Below are 25006 nucleotides of genomic sequence, written 5' to 3'. Positions count from 1 at the left end.
TCAATAGTACTCTAGCAATGCCCCGGATACTGCTTTTTTCGTTTACCAAGATGGCCGCTTTTCCAAGCTTTTTCAGTTGAACCTTAACACTATTCGTATCTCTCCCCATTAGGCAATCCATAACAAGTTTGTTTGACAATCCAGCGATGGGTTCTGTCAACAAGTATACTCCTGCGAACAGAAAAACTAGTACAACAAACATCTTTCGTCAGTCCGACTCGTTTGATGTTGGATCGAATCAACGATATTGTCGGACGTCGAACCCCTCGGAGTAACGTCAGAAGAAGTAAACAAGAAATAATCAGCTGATCAGAAATGTCTCATGGATTACCTAATTGACCATTGTATGAAATGCCTTAACCTCACAAATTTGACAAGTGCTGGTCCTTTTGCTTACAGTTTCGACTTAACAAATTTGGATTCAATTAAAATAAGCTTAGTGCTTATAATCAATTCCCAAGAAATTTCACCGCAAAACTACTTACCGATTCAGAGAACACTAGAAGTAATTGATAAACAATTAATTAGCTCACTTATTAGATCTTTCATATACATTTCCCCACAATAGGGAATAGCACAATTTAATTGTAAGGCGTTCTAGAGTACATCTATACTTCCAAAAACATGATTCCCAATATATTTCAAATGTTTCCCAATATATCATTTTGAGAATACGAATAATCTCTAAGTTCAAAATATAATCAACAGGACCACCACCTGTCATATTTAATGCATGACGTCACTGTGCAGTGACCAATTCTCTCTGCAAAAAACTCAACCCAGGGACAACTTGACAGATATCGCTTGTTTCATATATGTACCATCGATTTGATGGTGGCGCTAGTAAGCCTTCTCTGTACGAGTACCACGAACAACGAAACGAAAAAGTTTCAAGAGAAAAGCGTGTTTCGTTACGTGTGTTATGAACGCCGTCAATGCGGTTAGAACAACACGTAGAAAAATTGTATTCCAAAATGTGGTTAAAGAAAACTATTATTAGAGAATAAATTTATCCCTAACTGGAAACCGTCAGCAATATTACATAAAACTTATTATAAATTTAGCTGGAAGTCGTTGTTTTTAGCAACAGGCTCACCTCCTTGCTAAAAATGTTTTAGTTTTCTTGTTGTGCGAGGTTTGTAGTCGCTAAATCATTCATGCTTTTTTCTCGAGAAATATAAATGAAAAACATTTTGTTTCAAGTTCATTAAGAACGTCAAGAATTCGAGTATTTTGATCGGGAAAATAAACAATATATGTAGGATTTTCTACCTATTTAGCAAAATTGGTTTTAAATAGAATTTGTGTGTTTTATCAGAAATCTGACAGAAAACCGGTAGTGCTCGGTTTCAGAAGTTAGGTTTTACACCAAACGACGTAACCCCACAAAATGAGCAGGATGAACTTTGTTGGTTTGTTTACATAAAAGTTACGTGAGTTCGAATGTAATAGATGAGCACCCGTTGCACTCGCACCCACGCAACTGACAAGGTAAACAAACCACCGAGAATTGTCAAACATGAACTTTATTCACAATGAGTTCATTCGTGTCATCTTGTACAACTCAATAATGCTGCCAGGGATGTACAATTTTGTTCGACTCCTGCCAGAGTTTTGTTCGACTTTTGCAGTTATTCTGTCCGGCAAATATTGCGATGGTTTTGGTACGAATCCCTTCAGAATTATTCTGGCAATTTACTCCAGTCTAATAGAAATCTAAAGGAACGGCATCTACCGGAGGATTTCATGCCTGGGGATATGTTGATTCGATCCGGAAGATTTTCGGGAATTCCAATATAAGTGGAAGTGGTTTGATTTTGAAAGTAAACTTCTTGTATTTCCGAGAATCGAATTTATTTTATTTTGATTTTTTAAATTCAAAATGGAATTTACGTTTCTGTTTAAGTATAGCGGAATGAGAATAGCGTCTAATTTGAACGGCGAAATAAATTTGATGATAGAAATGCTTAAATTGTTTATTTTTTACAGATATGAAAAATAATATATGAGATGCGCCTTTTTCAAATTTTGCTCCATTCGAGCCGCCATGACATCACCAAATCATCACCAAATTTGCTTATGAGTTCAATACATGGGAGCTGTCAAGTTGTTCCAGGGCTGAAAAAATAGCCCTACATTGAGTTCTACAAGATGACGACATGAATGAACTCATGGTGAATGAAGTTCATGTTTGACAATTCTCGATGGTTTGTTTACTTTGTCAGTTGCGCGAGTGCGAGTGCAACGGGTGCTCACCTGTTACATTCGAACTCACGTAACTAGCTAACTACCATGTAAACAAATCACCGAGAATTGTCAAACGAAGTCCATTCGGCTCATTTTGTGAGATTATGTCGGTTGGTGTAAAACGTCAAAGAAACGTCGGACAAAGTGAATCAGCGTAGAACTTTTGTTGAACAGACTTTTCTGCGAGGAAGTTGATCCAAAAATGGAACTTTTTTCTAATTTGATGCAAATTTGTTATACATCCCTAGAGTGATCTGTCCCTAGTTTGAAATTCATAAATCTAAGCCTGCAGCGATTTTACGTAAAGTACATCAATTCGAAACAAATGTAATGAGCTTGCACAAAGCCACAGATAACACGTTTAGGCTTGATTTGAATCGTGTGTAAATACCCGCTACTGAAATTCCGAATAAATAAGACGCCTGAAACACGTTTGGCAAACGTTTGTAGATGTCGCAGTGATCGATACAATGCAGTTAGAGTGCAGCTGTCAAACATGTGTAGCAAACAGTTGCGCAGATGGCAATAGTGAAACACGGATTTCCAACGTTTATCAATTTGAAAATTTACACAGGTTTTTGAAGAAATTTTGTTCTAGCCTAAACGTCTGTTATCTGTGACAAAGCTAACGATGAAACTTGCTTCAGCTTGTGCGAAATAGAATAATATCATTGTAAAATAACATACAAAACCAAATAAATACCTACAACAGTTTCAAAAGTATTCTTATTTACTTATTTTTAACTGTAATGATCATTGCTTTTGGAAAAATGGCAAGCTATTTCAATAACCAGGTCTTTTATTGCAAATATTTGAGCTTCGTTGATGATACCTAAATCACAGACGAACAGACATAACACTCTAAATTTCACCATCGCTCATGTTGAGGTTTTTAAAAAATATATTAGTGTGCAGGAACTCCACTGGCAGTGCTGTGGCGCCACTGTTCGCTATATAATGTTAGCTTATAGTAGTCGGGGTATGAAGCTGTGTGCGTGTTTATTTTCTGTCAAAGTAGAAAAAAGCAAAATTCAGCTGTGCGCTGCTGTTGCATCTTTGATAGTTGCTGGACTTTTAATTGTGTTCTAATAACTTATAGTCAATTGTATCTTGAATACTCTAAACAACGGTAAGTTCAAAGTCATGGAGTCATACAAATCACTAACTAATACTGTTGCAGATCACGAAATGAAATGCTTCCAAGCGTATTCTATGACTTTCATGCAACGACTTTTTATTGCAAGGATCTAATTTGGAGCAAGTACCAAAAGCTGGTGTTAGAGACAGGCAAATGAAAGATCTAACATATGGGGCGCGGACAATTATATTTTTTCGCATAATTGTAACTGAAACCTTCGATTTCATTGCCGAATGTGCTGCAGATGAATCCGTAATCAATATTCTTCAGTATTTGAAGCAGAGCTCAAAAAGTATGTTGATACTAAGGACGTGCTGTTGGATGATTTAAGATAAAGGAAACTTTTTTCCGAAGACGAAAAACGCCTCAAGTTGCGCAGTGTTCCTAACAGGCGGATCACGTGACAAATGAAAAGAAAAAGCCTACTTTTTTGATTTCACAAATAAAATTGTAATTATTTATACATGTATATATCTCTATTTAACTATTATCACCGGGATAATGCTTTTCGCAATATCTGTCTATTCTGCGAGACGGAAGATGAAGGATGCCACAAGCAGACTGATCACACTAAAATGAGAATACATCAATGCAATGCTGCGTGGTAAATGAAAAAAACTTTAGAAAATAAGGTTAACTAAATTTACTACATAGTAAAGAAGTCGATTCGATGGCTTATTGCTAGAAAAATATTTCAACAATTGACGCTGGTTTTATAACTAATGATTATGTTGTTATGACTAGCACTTGTGTTTGTGCATTTAACGAAAATAAACATGATTCTGTCACAGGTGACGAGCATCGCTGCCTTCGATGAGGTGAATCCAAAAGTTGAGCAGGCACGATGATAGATGGCGCTAGTAGCACTCAAGTATGATTTTTTTTTTCAAATCTGATCGATAGAATTCCTGAATAATTCTTCGAAGTGTTATGTCTGTTTGTCTGTGCCTAAATTATTTTTGAATCTATGTAAAACATTTCGTCAAAACAAATAAATTTATTATATTTTCGACACAAACCCTGCGTTGAATCAACATTATATATTAGTCTATCTCTTTTCTTACATTTCTCTGGCGAAGCACCGTGTAGAAACAAAATCGCCAATATTTTCCAAAATTCAGAAAATGAGTGGTCGAGAAAATTACCAATCGGATTAAGGAATATTTTTGATTTTGTCCTATTTTTAATCGATGACCCGCCACTGTGCATCGTTCTACCAATCGCCTAAATAAGAGCTATTGTGAATAAGCGTGTACTTCATTTGAATGACTAATTTACCACGTGGGCGATAACTTGACAGTTCCGAGAGTGAACTTTGTTTATTTTTCGACGTGAGCGTTTCGAGTCGCGCGGTGCCTTCAAAATTCTTTCTGCTTAAAACTTTCACGCTATCAACATGGGTTTTGCTGATCTCTGGTATTCGCATCCTCGTACCTACGGACAAGGCTCTCGATTCTGGTAAATATGGTTATTTAATTATTCTAAATCCCGCGCGTAATGCAGAATGTTTGATTCGGTCCGATGATCCGAAAAATGCCTCGCACGGCGCTGTATGGTTGCTTTCCGAAAACTAACCTATATTTCTCTCTTCCAGTCGAGCCTGTTCCAACAATCACGGAATGATTAGAAAGTATGGCTTAAATATCTGCCGGCAGTGTTTCCGAGAATACGCCAAGGATATTGGATTCCGTAAGGTAAGAGTGAATCTGTTATGCTTGAAACTGTAAAATCGGTTCCTTATCTTTAACCAAACAATGCGTGATGACCAGTTAGCTTGTGGAACTGAATTACGATGATTTCATTTTCGGATTTGAGTGATTCCAGATGAGCAGGAAAACCATATGAATTTTGCTAACTTTGGAGCAACTCGAATCGAAAACCGAAATTAATTAGTTTAGTCTCAAGCAAAAATCACAGTGATTTAACATCAAAAAATTTCGATTCTAGCTGGACTGAATAACGGACACAGTTGTGGCTCAAAGATGTAATGGCCAACGTATATTGTATCCCGTATTGCATCTTGTCGTGCTAAGAAGATCATCATTTCTATATAATGTGGATGAATAAACAACTGTATAGTTAAGTTCTTGTGAATGTTTTTTATGAACTAGTTTGAAGATTCTCATTACGAAGACACTTCGTATCACGGTAGTACAAGAAAGGAAAAAGGGTAACAGATAAATGAAAAAGTGCTCTTAACACGATCTGCACCAGACAAGCTGTCACTGATAATGCAGCGATTGTTTTTGTTGGCTAGATTTTGGTGGATACGGAGTCATATTTGAAAGACGAATCCAGTCAAGCTTGGTTCTGCATTTCAAAGCGGGGTTAAACGTTGGAGTCTCAAATACTTCGAATCTATTCTTGTTCTGAGTTAGCACGTAGGATGGTTAACTTTTGAGGTCAACCAGCAAGACCACAACAGCGAGTACGATTTTACGTTCCAATGAGCCTCAGGTGTATATTGCCTGAGTCTCAATATAATTTCTGTCTTCAATGTTCAAAATTATACCATTCCCTGTCACCAGGTGATGAATCAGTTTTCTGTGTTTTAAGAAGGTGAAACAATTTCGTAAAGTGTCACATTACGAATAAATAAAATCTCCCTACTGATACCTGTCGTGAAAGGCAAAACTTTTGCCATCTCCAACAGTAATGATGTTATATTCATATATATCCCGCCAAGGCTCTGTTCGTCGCATCCCTCGCACGTGATTTACCAATCGAAGCATCATTTATGCAGTACTTACACTTAATATCCAGATGGACCGGATTGCTCTCGCCGTCGCCCTCTCGGTTGCTTCCGACGCAAGTATACAGGCCAGCTCTCGAGCGGCTCACGTTCTGCAGCACCAGGCTTTGGTTGGACACGATTATACCTTCCGACGGGTTGTTTAGCAGTTCTCTGCCCTGAAAGTGCGAATGAAAATGAAGAGAAGAGAACTTGAATTAGTAGGTACCTACTACACCAGTAATCGGACGTTTGCAAGCTGAAACAACACCGACTGGTGGATGACCAGGGGCGTACATTTTTACATCCAGACTTGGGCGAAAGCGAACACACAACGTGCAAAGATGGTGGTTAGGGTTGAAGGATAACAATAGAAAATCCACCCCCGGGCCGGGAGTTTTCCGACCGTTGAACAATGGTGGGAGGCAGGCTGGTTTTACAATAGAATAACGATGCAATTTTAGCACCGTGTTGGTTGTAATGTAATTAATATTGTGTTTGCGTTGAACAACTGGCAAAGAAAGGATATGGTAAAGGACAACTCAGAGTGTAGGCTTCCATTGCAATACAAGTTGGAGGTAGCCAGTTGAACGCAAGAATGAGATAATTATGTTATGGTAGACTTTACTGCACAATTTCAATTCTGGAAGCACACAAAATCTATATCATTACTCTGTGACTTGACTAGATTCAACATTGTATATTTGGAACAATGACTTGTTTCGATGATATATATTGGGTATGTTTATTTAGGCCCCAACATGGTAGCATAGCCTCTGCTCCGCAGATTATTTTCCTTTTTAAGTACCTCCGTCGTGTTATTGGCGAAGGGAAAGCCGTATTCAGAGGTAGCTTACCAACCTCTTAGATTGGTATAGTATTAGATTAGAATGGGTAGGAAGTGGTATACGTATAGACCGATTAGAATTGTCGTCGCCTGGTTGATCTTTGCGACGGATATGATTCATGTAAGTTAGAGTGACCACATCAGGCAAGTAAAGCGCGATTCAGACGATACATCAGCTTCCGTCAGCGTCAACGGAACGTCACCGTTCCGTCAGGATAAGATAAATACGTTTCTCTTGCGACCGTTCACACGTGCCGTGCGTCAAAACGTTCCGTGCCGTTGACGTTGTGCGTGAATGCCTCCATTTAACTGCAGGTAACTTATCCTGATGGAACGGTGATGCTCCGCTGACGGAAGCTGATGTATCGTCTGAGTCGTCCTTAAAACCCAGGATAGCCGTAAGGAGAGCCCACTTTCCCACTGATGCATAGCAAATTTGATGGCACTTCCCGCTCGAACGTGCCCGGTAGATTTTTTCCAAGTATTTGCTAGTGAAAAAAATTCACGTTTAATCTCTGCAGATAGTTAAAACCAACCGAGATCTTTTTCAGATTTACACACATGCAGTTCTTTCTATACCGCTTAACAAAAACTTGAAGCTGATGTTGGACAAATCTTCAATTGTGATATTAGCTGGTACTGCCGCTAGGCCACGCCTTCGGTACGCGAAATCTCCCCAAATCAACACAACACTATCCCAGACCATCCGGGCTAAAGAAGTCAACGAAATCGCACGATCCGCACACAATCAACTCGTTCAGAGGTGTTTCCCCAACTACCCTCGCATCTACGCGCTCGCAGTGTCTCAGAATGCTCCATTTTCTCCTCCGAATCCGCTGTCATCGCCCTGGAAATATCCCAAAAACCAGACAACACATCCAACGTTATCTTCTCTAACACCCTCTCGATACTCCGTGCGCTTGAAGCTGACCAATTCCGATACCCATTCCAGGCCATTGCAATCAACATCGATCTATTCACCACCCTCTGCTGGATCGCCGTGCACTGCAACGTAGACGCCGATCACTTTGTAGCCCAGGGCCGCAGAGCCAGGAGGACCATAGTAAAAGAAAGTGCCAGCCGACATCATCCAGCACTTTATCCAAACCCTCGACAGTAACTTCATAAACCACTGGCAGACCTCAGAAGATCAAATGACTTTTAGAAAACTGTAGCGAACAGACCTTGGACCGGGCAGATCAAGATCTCCCAAGCCCACAATTTTCAACACCCAACCTTCCAAACCCTTGAGACAGTTGAAAACATTCTTACCACCTGTCTTGAAGTCCAGGTTCTTTCAGAAAGATACGACCTACCGCCCTCAATCCACGACATCCTGGCCAACAACCCTGTAAAGGAAGCGCTCGTCTGGTACGGAAATATAGGAGGCTCTTAGTCGGTTCTTTTCAGCCGTTCACATACAGCACAGATTCGTTAGTTGGGTCACGACCTCGCCCCAACTAACGAACGCGATTCGGTTGACAGATGTCAAATACTGACAAAAGAGAACGGTAGGAGTGTAGAATGCAACTGCACATAAGATTTCGAAATACAGTTGCTTTTTATTTTAGGCACGACCCAAGTAGCGAACACCCAACTAACGAATACCTTACCCCTAACGAGCTCCCATTTAACGAATTTGCGCTATCGGTCTACGCAATATCCTCCTCATAGTCTGGACTATCGCTATCGTCGAATTTATCCGTCTTCCGCAGTCACATCTTTGATTTTTTCGCGTGTCCAACCATTTCTGCGGACTTTGTCTTCTATGAGGACCAAATCTCCGACAGCCACGGGTTTCACTTCTCCGAACCACTTCATTCACTTAGTCAGCATCGGAAGATATTCTCGTATCCAGCGTCTCCAGAATACGTCTAGCTGACGTTGTATTTGTTCCAGAAATTCTTTACGGTCGAGGCAGGGTTACTGAAGGCTATTGCAGGCTGATGAACACCATTAGAATTTCCCAACTGGACATGGATTAAGGGCTTCTACTTCAGCACCATCTAGAGGTAGGTAGGTAAGCGGCCAGCTATTCACTATACCCTCGGCTTCTACGGCTGACGTTACCAACCCTTCATCGTTCAGTTTCCGATCGTTTTTGTAAGCTGCTTCCATTGCTTACTTTATGCATCTGATACAGGACGCTTTGGAAAGACTGTGTGCAACTTCCACATGGACGACACGGGTGGTTAGATAGGTGACAGGCAAATCCAGCGTTTAACTGGGTTCCTTCCTGCTTTCACCACCAACTGTCCGATAGGATGAATATTGGTCTACGGTAATGGTTTTGTTGGAACAGCTATGGATTTCGGACCTCCGATTAGCACAACTCGTGTTTGCTTTTGAGCAAGAGTTAGCTTTTAAGCTGTAAATATTTTTAATCCATTAGGTGTTAGTTCAATTTATAATAATTCAAAAAATCTTACATTTCTAGTCCAAATTTTCTGTGTCCACTGTCCAACGATTTTAACTAGGGTTTACAATTTTGTATAAGTTTTCTAATTGTTGTATGACGTCCTAGCTGTAAGAAATTTTAACCTGTTATGTTCGTGTATAAGTAGGTATAATTAATCTGCATGGCACGTACCCAGTTAAACTCATTCCGGAACCGGTTCGGATTTCTGAATGGAGTCATTATGGATTCCAAATCAAATGCAACAACCGATTCCGACTCAGAATCGGTTGTTGCATTTGATTTGGAATCCATACTGGCTCCATTCAGGATTCCGAATCAAATTCCGAATGGTTTGACCGGGTACTTGCGTGCATTGGCACTCCTGATAAACCATAGTTAATTTTCTGTTGCGCATCGCCCGAGTAACCCTTTCGCGCCCCGATGCTGGTTGGTGGTCGTTCGGAACATCCCCCGACCCGTATGGCCTGAAGTCCACTTCCGCTGTACCACCAACATCCAGAACCGCTAGCTTCGCTACCGACCTATTCAGTACTTCAACACTGGCCATCGTGACTTGTGCACTACGTACTCGGCCGTCATCTCCCGGGAACACTCGTAGAACTCGTCCTCGCAACCAGCCATTCCGAATCCGATCTTCCACCACCACTACCAGATCTCCAACTTGAATTGGTTTGCTGTCAATAAACCACTTAGTGCGTTTGGTGATCGTCGGGAGGTATTCCTTATTCCAGCGGCTCCAGAATTGATTCAGCAACTGCTGACACAGGGCCCAATTGCAGTGAACCACATTCTTACCGTCGACTAGCTCCCTGGCCGGTTGGTTCACTCCACTGGTGCTTAACATCATGAAACAGTTCGGTGTGAGAGCTTCTTGCACCTCCGAGTCCATTGGCCTACACACGATGGACAGTGATGCCAGCGCGCTCTTAACCGACCGGACCATGCGCTCCCATGATTCTCCCGTATGTGGCGTAGAGGGAGGATTGAAACGCCACTGAGTGTCTGCGTTAGTGAACGTACCAGCCAGATTGTTGTTGATTCGGCTAAGTTCTTCTTTGAGATCGCGACTAGCACCAACGAAATTTGTGCCTCGGTCGCTATATATCTCGAGTGGGGCTCCTCACCGTACGATGAACCGTCTAACCGCCATTTTACAAGACTCCGTAGTGAGGCTGTGAACCACTTCGAGATGCACTGCAGGTATGGTCAAACAGGCGAAAAGCGCTATCCACTGCTTTACTTCGCCGCGACCTTGCCTAATCAGCATAGGCCCAAAATAGTCCACGTCGACATAGGTGAAGGGGCGAACGTGTGGTGTTATTCTAGCTCGAGGAAGCGGGGCCATTCTGGGAATTGCGGGTGAAGGTTTGTAAACTTTACACCACTGGCACTGCTTCTTAGCATGTTTGAACGCAACTCTCATCTCCGATACGTGAAACTTTTGGCGCATTTCGTTCACTGACGTCTCTGTATTACTGTGCTTGTACTGCCGATGGTACGAATCAACGATTAGCTTTGTAACGCAGTGTTGTTTTGGAAGGATGATAGGGAATTTAAAGTCAAAAGACACCTGTTGAGCGTTCGCGACACTGATGTCCATCCGCAGGACGGTCGTCCAAAAATGGCGAAAGTTTACGGGTAGATCTCGATTCCTGGTGAGAATAACAATTTCATCTCTATAGGCCTCATGCTGAAGCCATTTCCAAATTGTTAACTTAGCTCGCTTCAACTCGTTCCGGTTCAACCAGTCCCTCTTCGAAGGAGCTTCCCTTTTAGTTCTGCAGCGAAGAATATTCACAAACCTGTGCACGTAAGCCATAGCTCACAAAAGGCGCTCCCATTTTGGTCTTCCATTGATCTTCCAAATTGCACAAGCTGTTGCACAACAATATGGTGATGAAGATGAATTGGACGTAGTTCTTCCGCAGTATCCAATGTTTTCTTTTTCTGCTGAGGCCAAATATCGGTGTGTTGACGCAGGAATGCCGGAGCTTGAAACCAGCGACTATCGCAGTTGATACTTGGTCCCTTACCCCACTTCGTTGCCTCGTCTGCCACGTTCAAACGGAATGGGAGCCAACGCCATTCATCAACCTGGCTCAGATCAAGAATTTCCGTCACTCTGAAGGCAACGAACTGGCGATACTTTTTGGGATCCGACCGCAACCAGGAAAGGCAGGTACTAGAGTCGCTCCGGAGTACTTCACGAGTTATCGGAAGTGTATGGTTATCGATAACAGACTTAGACAACCTCGCACCAAGAACGGTCGCTGAAAGTTCCAGTCTGGGAATAGATAAGAGCTTTAATGGAGCCACTTTTGTTTTTGCCGATACCAAGGAACAGCGAACTCTCGAACCTTCGACAATGCGAAAATATGCTACTGCTGCAAAGGCTTCTTCGCTGGCGTCGACGAGTATGTGGAATTACAAAGAACGATAGTCTTCGGACGTGTAACCAGGAAAGTAACAACGTGGAATTTGCACTTTCTCGAGCTTCTGCAATAATTGAACCCACCGCCTCCATTGGCCAAGCATTTCGTCGAACATTATTTCATCCCAGCTCAGCCCAGACCGCCATATGTGTTGTATGAGTACCTTCCCATGGACGACGAAAACAGCTACTAAACCAATAGGGTCAAAGATACTCATGACAATCCGCAGGACTTCCCTTTTCGTCGGGATAACTTCATTTAGTAAGAGTGCTTGTATGTCTCCCCGAAACACGCCTTGAAAGATGAAAACATCCGCTTCTGGATTCCAAATGATTCCAAGAACTCGTTCGTACCCTGCCGATTTGTCCACCATCAGTTTCATAGACGATTCTGTATGCTGCTTCCCGGCCCGTGTTAGAACGCTGTGTGAGTTTGACAGCCAATTACGGATATTGAAACCCGCCTTCGAATGCACCAGGTAAACCTGCGATGCCAACAGTACTGCTTCCTACTCAGTATGAACACTGTACAAAAAATTGTCCACGTAGTGGTGTTTAACGATTGCAGCAGCTGTCTGTGGGTACTGCTCTGCGAACTCCTCTGCATTTCGGTTTTTTACGAACTGCGCTGTTGATGGAGAACAGGTAGAGCCGAAAGTTGTCACGTCTATTATGAACACTTCGATAGGCATGGAAGGATCTCCATAGGAATAACTGAGCTGATCGATCTTCCGGGCGAATGAAAAGCTGATGGAACATCTCACAGATATCAGCGCTTATAGCCACTCCAAATTGCCTAAATGGACATAGCACTGATGGAAGCGGTGCAAGTAGGTCCGGACCAGCAAGTAGAGCTGAGTTAAACGAACCTTGTTCGGTTTCCGTGAGTTCGTGACGACGTTAAGGAGTAGATACCAGGTTCGTTTAGGATCGAAACTGGCCAACTCCTGCCGATCCGCCTTGTGCGCATACCCCTTTACTTGAAATTCTTTCAACTGGTGTCTGACGTTGTCGTACAACTCGGGCTTCGATGTTAGACGACGTTCGAGGCAGTGGAATCTTTTCTCTGCCATTGGTTTGCTGTTTGGAAAACCCACAATATCATATTTCCATAGCAAACCCGTTTGGAACATTTCCGACGTGGTCCGGAGAGCGCTTTCGAGAATTTCCCGTGCACGTTTATCATCATCGCTTTCATTTCACGGTTGATGGCTGTCCCACACTTTCCACTGCGAAAAATTGTTTGACCAGGTCATGGAGTTCTTGGTCGGGTGAATGAGCGCTTATGTGGAACAGATGATAAACTGATGGCTCGATTCTAGCAGGCCTAGTTCCGTGAAATGTCCAGTCAAGCCTAGTTTTGGTAGCGATTCGACTACCTCTGGCACCTTCTTTGATTTTAAGCGATGTCATCACGAACGAGTTGTCCAAACCTATCAAAATTGTGGGAGCTGCGCCTGAGTAGCTACGGACTGGTAAACCTCCAAGATGCGAAAACTGTTCGCATAGTTCGCTGTAGTTTAGTGATTGATCAGGAAGATTCATACTCTTAACGGTGTGCACCTTCTTCAGAGTATGCCGCTTTGCCTTCTCTGTTTCTGCAATCTCCAAATCAATGAACTGGGATTCTTCTTCCACCCGCTCAATACTACTTGTCCACTGTAGGCAAAGTGGGTGCACGTCACCAGTCACTCCAAGTTGTTTAGCAATCGTCGATTCCACCAGCGTCTTGGCTCAGCCATCATCGAGAAAGGCATACGTTTGGATTGTTTAGCCATTCCCGTGTAGCGTCACCGGGATAATCCGGAATAAAGTCATCTGCTGGAGCTGCCGATGAATCGTAACTGTACTTGTTGTCCTTGGAGTTTCAGTTGATCGGCGTAGTTCAGGTTTTCTAGGATTTAGTAGTTTGTGGTGTCTGTCCGCACATAAGTTTTCTCCACAGAGTATCGTTTTACAGGGGAATCTTCCGTGAAAAAATAAGCAGCGACGGCAGAGAGATCGCTCTTCAACAAATTTCCAGCGGCCACGGAGGGTCCAAAGGCGTGGCAATCCTTTATCTTGTGTCCATCCTTCTGGCAGGCTGTACAGGGTTTGGGTTTATTATCATTGCGTTCGACTCTGTTGAAGTTTTCCGCTGGCTTCTCCTCTGCAGTGGGGGCGTTAACGTACATTTTCTCCTTCGGCCTTTGCTTTTCCTGCTTGTTGCCGCGCGGTTCGTCGGCTTCGTTCGTGAACGTCACCTCACTAGCTGCTGTCACAATTTGATCCATATAACAGCCAAACGTGGTGAGATCGACGACAGCATGTTGACGTTTGTATAGCGACCAGTTGAGCTTGGTGGTGGCTGGTAGCTTGTTCACCAACTCCTGTAACAGCAAGGGATTCGCCAAATGATCTTGGAGACCTGCGGCTTGGAGATGGCTGCAGAATTTTTTGCAGGCCAATCCGAAGCTGATCAACGTCTCTAAACGTTCCGCCTTAGGGTTTGGTGTAGCACGTACTTTCGTAAGCAATGAGTTGAGTTAGCTCTGGACGCCCATACAGTGTCTTCAAAGTATCGATGATCAAATGGACCGATGATGGATGCATTAAATAGCTCCGAAACGCTTCCAGTACGTTTCCTTTGAGGCAGCGCTGCAACCGCATAAGGTTTTCCCCCTGCGAATAACCGCACATATCGGTTGAATTCTAATAGCAGCTCATAAACAATGGCCACTCGACTGGATCTCCAGAGAAAGCCGGTAGCTCTCTGGGAACGACTTGTCTGGCTGCGCTGCGTCCGCTGTTGATCGACCCGATCCGTTTGATTGGGCCTTGATTGTTCATCATGCACAGCGACTTCGGTTGAGGTTATCACCGGTAGCACTGGAACAGCCTTGGGAATGGTGCCGGTACGGGAGTGAGTACTCACGGGAATCTGATGATTCGGTGCTGACACTCACTGTCGTAACTAATTGACTCTCCACCCAGTCGTTTGTCCTCTGCGTACCACAATCAAATGATCGACGAGTTCTGCTGCTGCTTCCATCCATCTCCTGCTCAAACTGAGCTTGCAGAAGCTCGTACTTTTAGGCGATAAAATCCATCTCCAAACGCCTCTTCTCTTCAAGACGCTGAAGATTGAGACCGACACGGATAGCTCGGGAGCTTGTTGAAGTCGACCGGCTAGCTGCCACGTCTGGTGCCGATCCAGGACGCACATTTATAGTGCCGACAATGCCAGCGTCGCATTCCTCACGTGTACTCAAATTGAGGTTAGAGTCGTCAAATGGTAGATACCTACTTGGGCACGTTTTCGCCGACGCAGAATCAGCATTTTTCTTGAAGCGAGGCATTTCCTGGTCCGTGAGATTTCTACAATAGAAATCTTAAAAGTTTGTTGGAACTGCTATGGATTTCGGATTCCGATTAGCACAACTCGTGTTTGTTTATGCGTAAGAGTTAGCTTTTAAGCTGTAAATATTTTTAATCCATTAGGTGTTAGTTCAATTTATAATAATTCAAAAAATCTAGCTTCTAGTCCAAATTTTCTGTGTCCACTGTCCAACGATTTTAACTAGGGTTTACAATTTTGTATAAGTTTTCTAATTGTTGTATGACGTCCTAGCTGTAAGATATTTTAACCTGTTGTGTTCGTGTATAAGTAGGTATAATTAATCTGCATGACACTTACTTGCATGCATTGGTACTCCTGATAAACCATAGTTCATTTTCTGCTACGCGTCGCCCGGGTAACCCTTTCGCGACCCGATGCTGGTTGGTCGTCGTTCGGAACAGGTCTGATAATTGAAGACAAGCGGACCACGGGTAGCGGCACGGTAGAGTAAAAGCTTGCACTCCAGTATCTTTATCAGAACATCGACAATTGAACGTGTATCGCTAACCACACCGTCGATATCCACGTTGCGAGAAGGAATGTAGACGCGATACTGTGTCGTGACGAACTACATAAACCTCTCCTCTTCGGAGGATCCCCAGCCATTATCCATTTCATTTGCGGGAGCAATACGTTCCACCACATTCACAATTTCTTTACTTATGTGAGGTCGCCCATTTCGTTTTCCTCCGATTATCCAACTTGTGTGTAACTTCTATCATATACTTATGTTGTGTTTACATAGACATTTGTTCAAAATCCCTGCCTTTCTCGTAGAAGAAAGTCTATTCCAGTACTTTAACTCTTTCTATACATTGTTTGTATCGTACCGAAAAATATTTCCAAGAGTTCGACGAACGAGTGACCAGCTCAAGGTGACCTGAACACCTCATTGTTCACTAGGCGGTCAGTATTTTTTATAAGACTACCAAAAGTATGCGCAGAAAAATCACCCATATACCGGCCTTGATCAAATCCGAGAAAGTTATTTCCTAAGACAAGACGTGACAATCGGCTTCTTATTTTTCCTTCGGCTTTCTTCTTTTCGCACATTTTCACCCTACCGTACTCTTCCGAACAGTGTTGCAATTTTTGACGTAGGACTACGTCTTTGTTTTCGATATGGGGGTGCACTCTGCAAATTCTACAAAAATGGTATGTAACGAAAAGTGGTCCAATTTTAAACGCATATAATTCAGCCATCTCACGATAAATTTTCAAATTTTTTGCACAAATCGCCCCGAAATACTTCTAAGAATAGATTCCAATAGATAAACCCAAAGATTTTTGATATCATAGCATTAAAAAATTAAATAATATACAACCTTGTCAAAATATCGCGCATTTACACACAGAAGATAGCGCTTCCCAAGCCCTGTACGACGGATTGGTGTACCTAGCGCGCAACGCTTCTATGAATGACGTCATCATCGACTATTCAAAGAACGGACTTGGCCAGACACGCTCAGTTCCCTGTTGAACGGCTGGCGAAGCAGATCACTGCGCTGTGTTTTTTACCACCAGTGTAGCTGAGCTAGAAGTCCGTTACACTGGCTGTGGAGGGACGCTACTCAGTGTCGTCCAACAGGCGACCGCTCCAACTGCTTCCTAAATTCCGTTGTAATGTTGCCAGTAAATTTTTGGTTTAACTAGCACATGTATTTGCTATTTGCGCTTGAAATTAAGTAATGTAGTGGTAGTAATAAGCTTTCCATTTTGGTTTAAACGCAAGGGCAGTTTTTAAAACAGGATTTGATTAGTTAGTTTAGCTCATCTAAGCAATTTTATCAATTCTGTAACTTAAAAGGAATTTTACGGAACTTGGTGAATTTGGTTCCACTTGCAACTGGTATAATAAACCTGCACAAAGTGTTGCATAACGCAGGGCTGTTTTTGGAACAAAATGTGTTATCATCCAGCCCTTCGCTATGCAAAATCACGATATTATGACAGATGCACACCTAGAAAAAATAGTGTAAATTTACGTCTCCTGACCCTGACATATACGAGCATCAGAAATGACTTAGTTTTACGTTTGATTTTAATTTTACATGACGTTTAATTTCCTGAATCATGTAATTTTACTCTACATAGAGCGTTTGTTCTGAATGGTATGAAGTGTAATTTTATGTCATTGCGCATGTAAAGTATATGTATCATGTAAAATTAAACGGAACACGGTAATGTTCCGTCATTTCGTGAATTACGAGTTGTTGAATTGTGTCATGTTTGCAATTACGTCAACGATAAAATTCAGATTTTTTTGGTGTGTGGGCTAAGCGCGGCCGTTCCTTTCAATAGGGAAAGGGCGCGTGGAATTTTGGTGAAATGCGCTAATAGTGTCGTGGTGGTACTAGTTGTCTCTTTCGCTCTACCCATCATCATCAGCTTTGACTCATTTTGCATTGTACGCTTGGGTTCAATGTTTGGGGCGAATGTGTTGGTAGGTAGGGGAACTGGCGGTAAAATGAACACGTTAAGCAAAGTCATTATTTTCTAACTAATAAGTGAATGAGATATTACAATCTCCTTATGTTTCTTGTTAGACATGTTTTGTACATATCTGGTAAAAATACTTCGTCATAAACACATTTTTTCAAACATGATTCTTGATTTCTAAACATGTCCAAAAATGAGACATGTTTATAGCGAGTGGGTAAAATGAACATGTGGCGGTGGTAAAATGAACAGCTTCTGCCCGGTCAAACCATTCGGAATTTAATTCGGAATCCTGAATGGAGTCAGTATGGATTCCAAATCAAATGCAACAACCGATTCTGAAACCGATTGAGCGGAATCGGTTGTTGCATTTAATTTGGAATCCATAATGACTCCATTCAGAAATCTGAACCGGTTCCGGAATGAGTTTGACTGGGTGGTGGCCTGCAAAATGTCCTGTATGTATGCAATGCGCAGCGTTGGAAAGCATTTTCCGATCAATGCTAATATTCCAACAAATCATGAGCTTTGCATACACACAGGGCATTTTGCATGCAAAAAAAATTTTCACGGAAGAATTGAGTTTTCATGTATTACGTAACCATTTTACAATCCTGCGGCATCGAAACACATCTACAAACTTTTAGGATCTGTTTGAGAGCAACTAGAAAGCTTGTTCTATACATGAGATGTGATTATATTGTCTGAAATTTGATTTTTCTTCACCGGTCCGGGTGTTTTTTCCCACACACTAAGTACTAAGAAAATAAATATTTTACAATATTTTACATTAAGTAGTATAGTCCTACGTCTACAGTTCGTGCAACCCCATAGGGCTGCCCCTTGTAGTTTTATGAATGAAAATGGAGTCTTGTTAATTTATTTTATGCCGGCAATATTTTACATCTTGAATCCACTATATTCATGAAGGGCACCGTTTTTCCATGTCGTGAGTGTTTAGTAAGGTTTGATGAAGCCGTTTTCTGACTAATTTTAGATTATGGTGTGGTTTCTGTCTTATTTTTGTTAAAGTTAATCAACCACGTATACGGTGAATGCATGATAAATACTTGTTTCACTTCGCCGCACAATTTCAGTTCAATTTAGTATTTTTTACTTTTTTAACGATAATAATTTTATTTGTCAAAAGCAATGACAATCTTTTCTCATAAATATAGCAACACTGCCAAACATCATTTCGCTATCCCTGCAGTAACATTGCATACGGTGCAAAAAAGTGAGAATCAACCAATCAGGAGCTGGACCATTCTGACGTAAAATTGGAACAAAAACGCCCCCCCCCCTATTGTCACGTCTTGTCTTAGGTTATTTCTATCAAGTGGAACGAATAGTGGCAAACAATGCTGTTCGAAAAATGTTGTTTGTTCTGAACGGCTCGATGCGTTAGCTTGACTGCGCGTATTGTTTGGCGGTGCTGGCTGTTAGTTTGGAGGTAGTAGGCGCAGCACAGTAGTCGGCAATATTACACGCTGGTTTTATGGTTCTCGCATTCGTTCGCTCCAGAGAAGCATCATGTGATGCTTGAAGTCGATCTTGTTTCCTTAGTGGCTTTATACAGAGTTTTCCGTAGTGATTCGTTCATGTTATAGAACAGGCACATCGGGGTCGGTTCTTCATAGGTACGCAGCGAAATAATAATTGATAATGTCTACTTTTTCATATTGTAGGTCCAGGTAAGAAGGAATAGGGTGTGTCACCTACATACTCACAACATGAACGTCGTTGAAAATCAGGAGCGGATCCAGAAAAAAATTTCGGACGGGGTCCAAAATTTCGATTTTGAAATGTTCATTGTACAATACGTAATATGTAATACCCTCATTCAATTCAAATCTGTTTTGGTGGTCAAAACCGGTTTAAAATGATTTTGAATTTAATACGAATTTAAAATAAAAATAATTTAAAATTTTCTCAAGAAGTTAGAAAATTTCGGGGGGGGGGGTCAAGATAATTTTGCCAGAAATTTTATTTCACTGCTAACTATCTGGGGGGAATTCTGCCAGGCACGTCCGAGCGGGTACTGATGAAACAAAGTCGAAAGGCAAATTAATAGCTAGCTGCCATAAATTGATTAATTGGGATCATTGGATGAAATACAAATTATCTCTGGTCACATTTGACTGTTGATAGAATGGAAACACCAAAATGCCGGGCTGTATGCCATCTGATTTAATGCCAAACATCATATGTTGGACGTAAAAGGAGAAAAATGGATCTCGCTTTCGGTAATGATAGCTTACTAAAATGTTCATCATAGAAAATGACACATTCGAAATTAATGATATCCCTCAAATGCGTATAATAAACGAATATAATTAGTATTGCCCAGCCCGCTCCTTCAACTGAGGGCCAGGCCATTGCCCTAAGCCATCCTCCAGTCTAAGTGGTACTATAGTAGTGATGGAAGGGAAAAGTGATAAAACACACAGAACTCCTCGGTCAGTCCGGAGGCGAATCCACAACACCAACAGCAGGCCGTAGTATATCTACTACTTGTACATAATAAAGTGTAACGACATCTGATACAGAACTGCCCCCAGCTGCCAGCTCTCAAACGCGGGTAAACTCCTCCAGCATAGCGACGACACAAAAACTGAAATGGCCAGTTGTTGTGTAGGAGCAGTTTAGTATTACGTACAACGCACAGCTTCCGCTTCCTGTACGAAAAAGCCCCCAAGGATTAATTTTCTTTTTGTGATACATGGGACCTTTAACTAACCTCGCTCGGTACGGGCGGGAAAAGTGAAAGTGGTTGTGAAGTGTTTATATAATAAAAACTGCACACACTAATGACCAACATTCTCGAACACACTGAAGTACAGACACACACACACTTAGGACGGGGGGATGAAGAGGATAGGCCATGCAATGGGGAACACATCGTACTCACTTGATGCCGCCAAATTACTTTGTACACCCACGGGTTGGACTTGATGTTGCACTCGAAGTAGACGTCGGCGCCCTCCCGGATCGACGAAGTGTAGTTGTAGTTGGTGCCGTACTCCAGAGTCACCACCGGAACGTCTGTAAGGGGATGAACGAAAAAAACAGAAAGGGAATAAAAAATATGCGTGCAGTGTGGGGTGAAATGTCATGTACAATTTATTCATTTGGAATTTGTTCAGCGGTCATGGTAACGAAGAGGCTGTTAGGATATGTCTAGATTTTTTTCCCACGAAGAGGAACTATATTTACATCAAAGATATCCATGGCTCTTAACTTTGAGAACAGCATCATCGGAAGTGGAATTAACTTATGCATGAGAGAATGATGAGTATATTTTTGCAGATACAATTAGAAATTGTTGGTCGTGATATATGATTGTTCGCAGTCATCATTTGGTCGCAGAACTGAAGTAGGTTCTTACACTCTACAAAGTTGTGCTGTAATGAAAGATTCGAATTCGACAACGTCGAGAAAATACCTATAGCAACTCAACATTTTAACATCTTTACATCAAACTTATCCTGAAAACATCGCCTTACTCATTACAGATTGCAATCAATGGTTTGATAATTTTTGTAAACTATATACAGTCATGATTCGCTGGTTGGGCCACACCGCTGATTCGTTTGTGGACGGACTGACAGATGTCAAAAACTTTTCAAAGGAGACGTTAGTAGTGTAATTGCATCTATTCACATCTCTAAAAATTGTCAGATTGATTGTCAAAGTAAATTTGACATAAGATTTTGACATTCAGATGCTTTTTAGTTGGACAATGGTCCAACTAGCGGAGGTCCAACTAAAAAGCGGTCCAGTTAAAAAATGTCCAACCAGCGAGTCACGACTGTAATAGTAAGCTGTCAATTCAGTCAAACTCAGAGGTGCACCTGATGGTGATATCCCATGCAAGTTTAAAAGCACACTACAAGTGCCATCTAAGTTTTATCAACGGCTATAAAGCTACTATAAAACCTCATTTGTTACTAGGGCAATTACCTTTCAATAGACCGTGAATTTTTAAAACAACTTATATGTTCGAGATGGATGTCTGTTGTCTGTGGCCCCAGCGTGAAATATAAAAATTTAACATATTGCGCACTTCCCACTAACCTGGACTCCACATCTTCAAAGTGCGAGTGATCAAACTGCTATACTGAAAACTGCGAGCTGCCAAAACGCATATATTTCACGTAATAGAGATGGTACTTTCATAGACAGGCCAGTCGAACTAACCAGTGAGGAGAATTTAATAGAGGAATACCAAGTGTGCAGTGCGGTTAAAATCCAGTTTTTAGTACCACACGCACCAATTCAAGTCGAAAGCAGTTCCTCGAATTTTTATGTCAATACTTGTATTGTAAATGCAGATAGACAAGTACACCCACATTTACATTACAGCTTGCGGTTTTTTTCCGGGAAATTGGAAGCCCCCTAAGGAGGTGAGGTGGGGACGGAAAAAGTTGTTGAGTGACATAACCGCTTGATCGGAATCGCAACTAACGGCAACGGGCCAACAACAACTGCGGTAAGGATCAAATCATCCCTTCGCTGCCGGTTGACTTTGCTATCGTCTCGTTTATGATGCCGTAAGAGACAAAGTCAAACGAAAGTGCTTGATTGAAATCTAATCCGTGGCTTTGAGGACTTTTTAGGGCGAATCCATAAATTTTGGCTCAATCCAAGAATGATGGCAATTAGCTTCAAAAGCACGATTATGTCATCGTTAACGACTCAACGCGTTGACGTGGTTTATGGACGACGTCTCAAAATTGTTACTATTATTCTGCGACGTTACGAAACGTGGAGAAAAGTTATCGAGTTCCTCCGGGCATCAAGCGGTGATTGCGGGGGTTGGGGAACTTGTACGGTAGTATTAATTAAAGCTGACTCGAAGCTGATACGATGATGGGCTTGGTGGCTAGCCGACATTTTTCAGGGTTGCTTCGGTTAACTCATGATGTTTCCTCTTTCGTTGATAATCTCGAAAAAATGAATTGATGGTTAAGATGACTATCATCATTAGGGAGTTATTGATTGCCATTTTCAACGCTACTAGAACGTGTCCGTGTTCGCGACGACATTTTCATGATTGTTTTGGAATTGGTAGGCCAAAGGCACCGCCTTCTGACTGAGACACGAAAGCTGTTCGCAAACACCCTGTTTTTTTGTTGCCATTGAGTATCACTGGGAGAGGGCAGCGAAGTGTGGCATTCGATAGTTTTAACTGGATTGTAAGCTGTAAAGAAAGGGAGCCAGATGTTATTGTCGTTGTGATGTAGAAAGGTTTTCTGTGGCTTTCAGAAGAAGCTTCTAGAGAATACAAAAAATCATAAAGCTTGAAGTTATTTTCATTAACAACTTAGTGTAGCAAGAGCCGTTCTGCGAATCAATAACATTGACACTGTAACTTTGAAATGAGTTATCGGTAGTGGAGAAGCTTGTGACAAGATCTATAGGTTTCTAGTTCAATTGATATCAGGGCTACTTCAAGCACATTCGGATACCATAGGTAGTTGAGTTGAGGCACCCGAAAGTTTGAAGCTTTAGGTTCGAAACTTTTTGAAAAAAAATCAAAGCAAACTGCTATATCATAACAGTAGATATAGAACACTAGATTAGGATTGTCGCTGGTGTTCCCTAGAGTGCCCAGAAAAATAACGAATTTTTGAAAACTCAATCGGCCCACCCCTGAGTCGATTCCTAGTCCCACCAGGAGTACTTGCTCTAAATTTGAAGCAAATCGGACAAGTCTAGCTACCGGACCAACGTGCCTGAAGTTTGTATGGGATTTTTCGACAATTTACATGGAGAAAACCCACTAACTCGCATTTTCGCCGATAGGTGGCACTATATGCATCGTATTATCACTGTAAGTGAAAATAAGAAAAATAATTTAATTGTCTACAACTTTGTCGAAGACTGTTAGTCAATCCGGCTTTGGTAAAAGAAGTTATTAAACTTTTAACGAAGTGATGTCTGAGTCAGTTTTGCATGGGGCCTAGCAGCGCATAGTTGTGGATCGGTACTCGATTACCACCAACTATACATTTTTGTGAGATAATGGTTACATGTAGCTGAATAGTATATTCACAAGAATTGTAGTACATAATACGAGTTATGTTTTGGTTAGAAAATTTTAGTTCCACCTGTAACCGCATAGAGGGCGCCAACACTAACTTTTCATAGGAGTGAGATAGAATATCGATATGTTTGGAAGAATTATTTAGAAATGCTTGCTCTACAACTTTGTAGAAGACACCTAATCTCTATCTCTTTCCGTTAAAAAGTTAGCGTTGGCGCCCTCTATGCGGTAAAATGTGGAACTAAAATTTTCTAACCAAAACATGACTCGTATTACTTACTATAAATCTTCCGAACATACTATTGACCTAAGCCTAACCATTATTTCACAAAAATGTTTTGTTCGTGCGAATCAAGTACTGATCCACAATCATGCACTGCTAGGCCCCATACAAAACTGACTCAGACATCACTTCGTTAAAAGTTTAATAACTTCTTTTACCAAAGCCGGATTGACTAGCAGTCTTCAACAAATTTGTAGGCAATTAAATTATCTTTCTTATTTTCACTTACAATGATAATATGATGCATATAGTGCCACCTGGCGGCGAAAATGCGAGTTAGTGGGTTTTCTCCATGTAAATTGTCGAAAAATCCCATACAAACTTCAGGCACGTTGGTCCGGTAGCTAGACTTGTCCGATTTGCTTCAAATTTGGAGCAAGTACTCCTGGTGGAACTAGGAATCGACTCAAGCATGGGCCGATAGGGGTCATTTTTTTCCTGTCACTCTAGTGTTCCCATTGTTTTCGCCTCGGAACATGTTTGTTTTGCTTCCGGTATATATACACGCAGAAAAATATGGCCTGCTTTTAACCACAAACCGTTTAGTTGAACTGCAAATTGAGTTTGCCTATTTTTCGTTTCAGTCTCGTTTATTCTGCTGTGATTTTTATGCATTCAAGACCGAAAACGTCCAATGCATAAAATTTGCAACAGAATAAAAGAGAGGCAAGCAGAAAAATGATGTGATATCTGTTATGTAACAAATTTCTATGTGGCATATTATTATAATTTTATTAATTTTCCCATGATATCTATGCGCGACAGGTAATTTGTATCTGCTACTACAAATTGCAAAAAATTATGTGTGAAATCAATATATTCAATATAACGAATTTTCTCGGTGTAAATTTTGGACTGTTATTGTTATGAAATGAAAGAGTTTGTATATACCGCACAAGGAAATGAAAATTTATCAAAATTCAGTACAAGTTTAGACAATTTGCGCATTTTAATTAGTGAAAACACATTAGCCAAGAATGGCCATTGTTTTGCTGGCTAAAAGAAACAAAAATTGTTAGTCGCTATGAAACGACGATAGAGGA

General features: G+C 41.5%; 2 protein-coding genes across 2 annotated transcripts in view; one reads left to right on the top strand and one right to left on the bottom strand.

Moving 5' to 3' along the window:
* LOC131680858 (nephrin-like) overlaps window positions 1-25006 on the bottom strand; it is a 386752-nt gene that overhangs the window by 86249 nt on the left and 275497 nt on the right. The window contains exons 9-10 of the mRNA XM_058961572.1: window positions 20543-20676; window positions 6136-6295 (exon numbers count right to left, since the gene is read on the bottom strand). Of these exons, the coding sequence (XP_058817555.1) occupies window positions 6136-6295; window positions 20543-20676 (294 nt within the window). The remainder of the gene's footprint in view (window positions 1-6135; window positions 6296-20542; window positions 20677-25006) is intronic.
* Window positions 4688-5468, top strand: LOC131684953 (small ribosomal subunit protein uS14). Its single transcript, XM_058968248.1, has 3 exons — window positions 4688-4843; window positions 4980-5079; window positions 5333-5468. The coding sequence occupies exons 1-3, from the start codon at window positions 4782-4784 to the stop codon at window positions 5339-5341; spliced, it is 171 nt and encodes a 56-aa protein (XP_058824231.1). The 5' UTR covers window positions 4688-4781; the 3' UTR covers window positions 5342-5468.

Source organism: Topomyia yanbarensis, chromosome 2 (genome assembly GCF_030247195.1).
Source record: "Topomyia yanbarensis strain Yona2022 chromosome 2, ASM3024719v1, whole genome shotgun sequence".
In the NCBI taxonomy this organism is placed as follows: domain Eukaryota; kingdom Metazoa; phylum Arthropoda; class Insecta; order Diptera; family Culicidae; genus Topomyia; species Topomyia yanbarensis.
The sequence above is the reverse complement of the archived record's forward strand: the minus strand, read 5'-3'. Positions and strand labels throughout refer to the sequence as shown.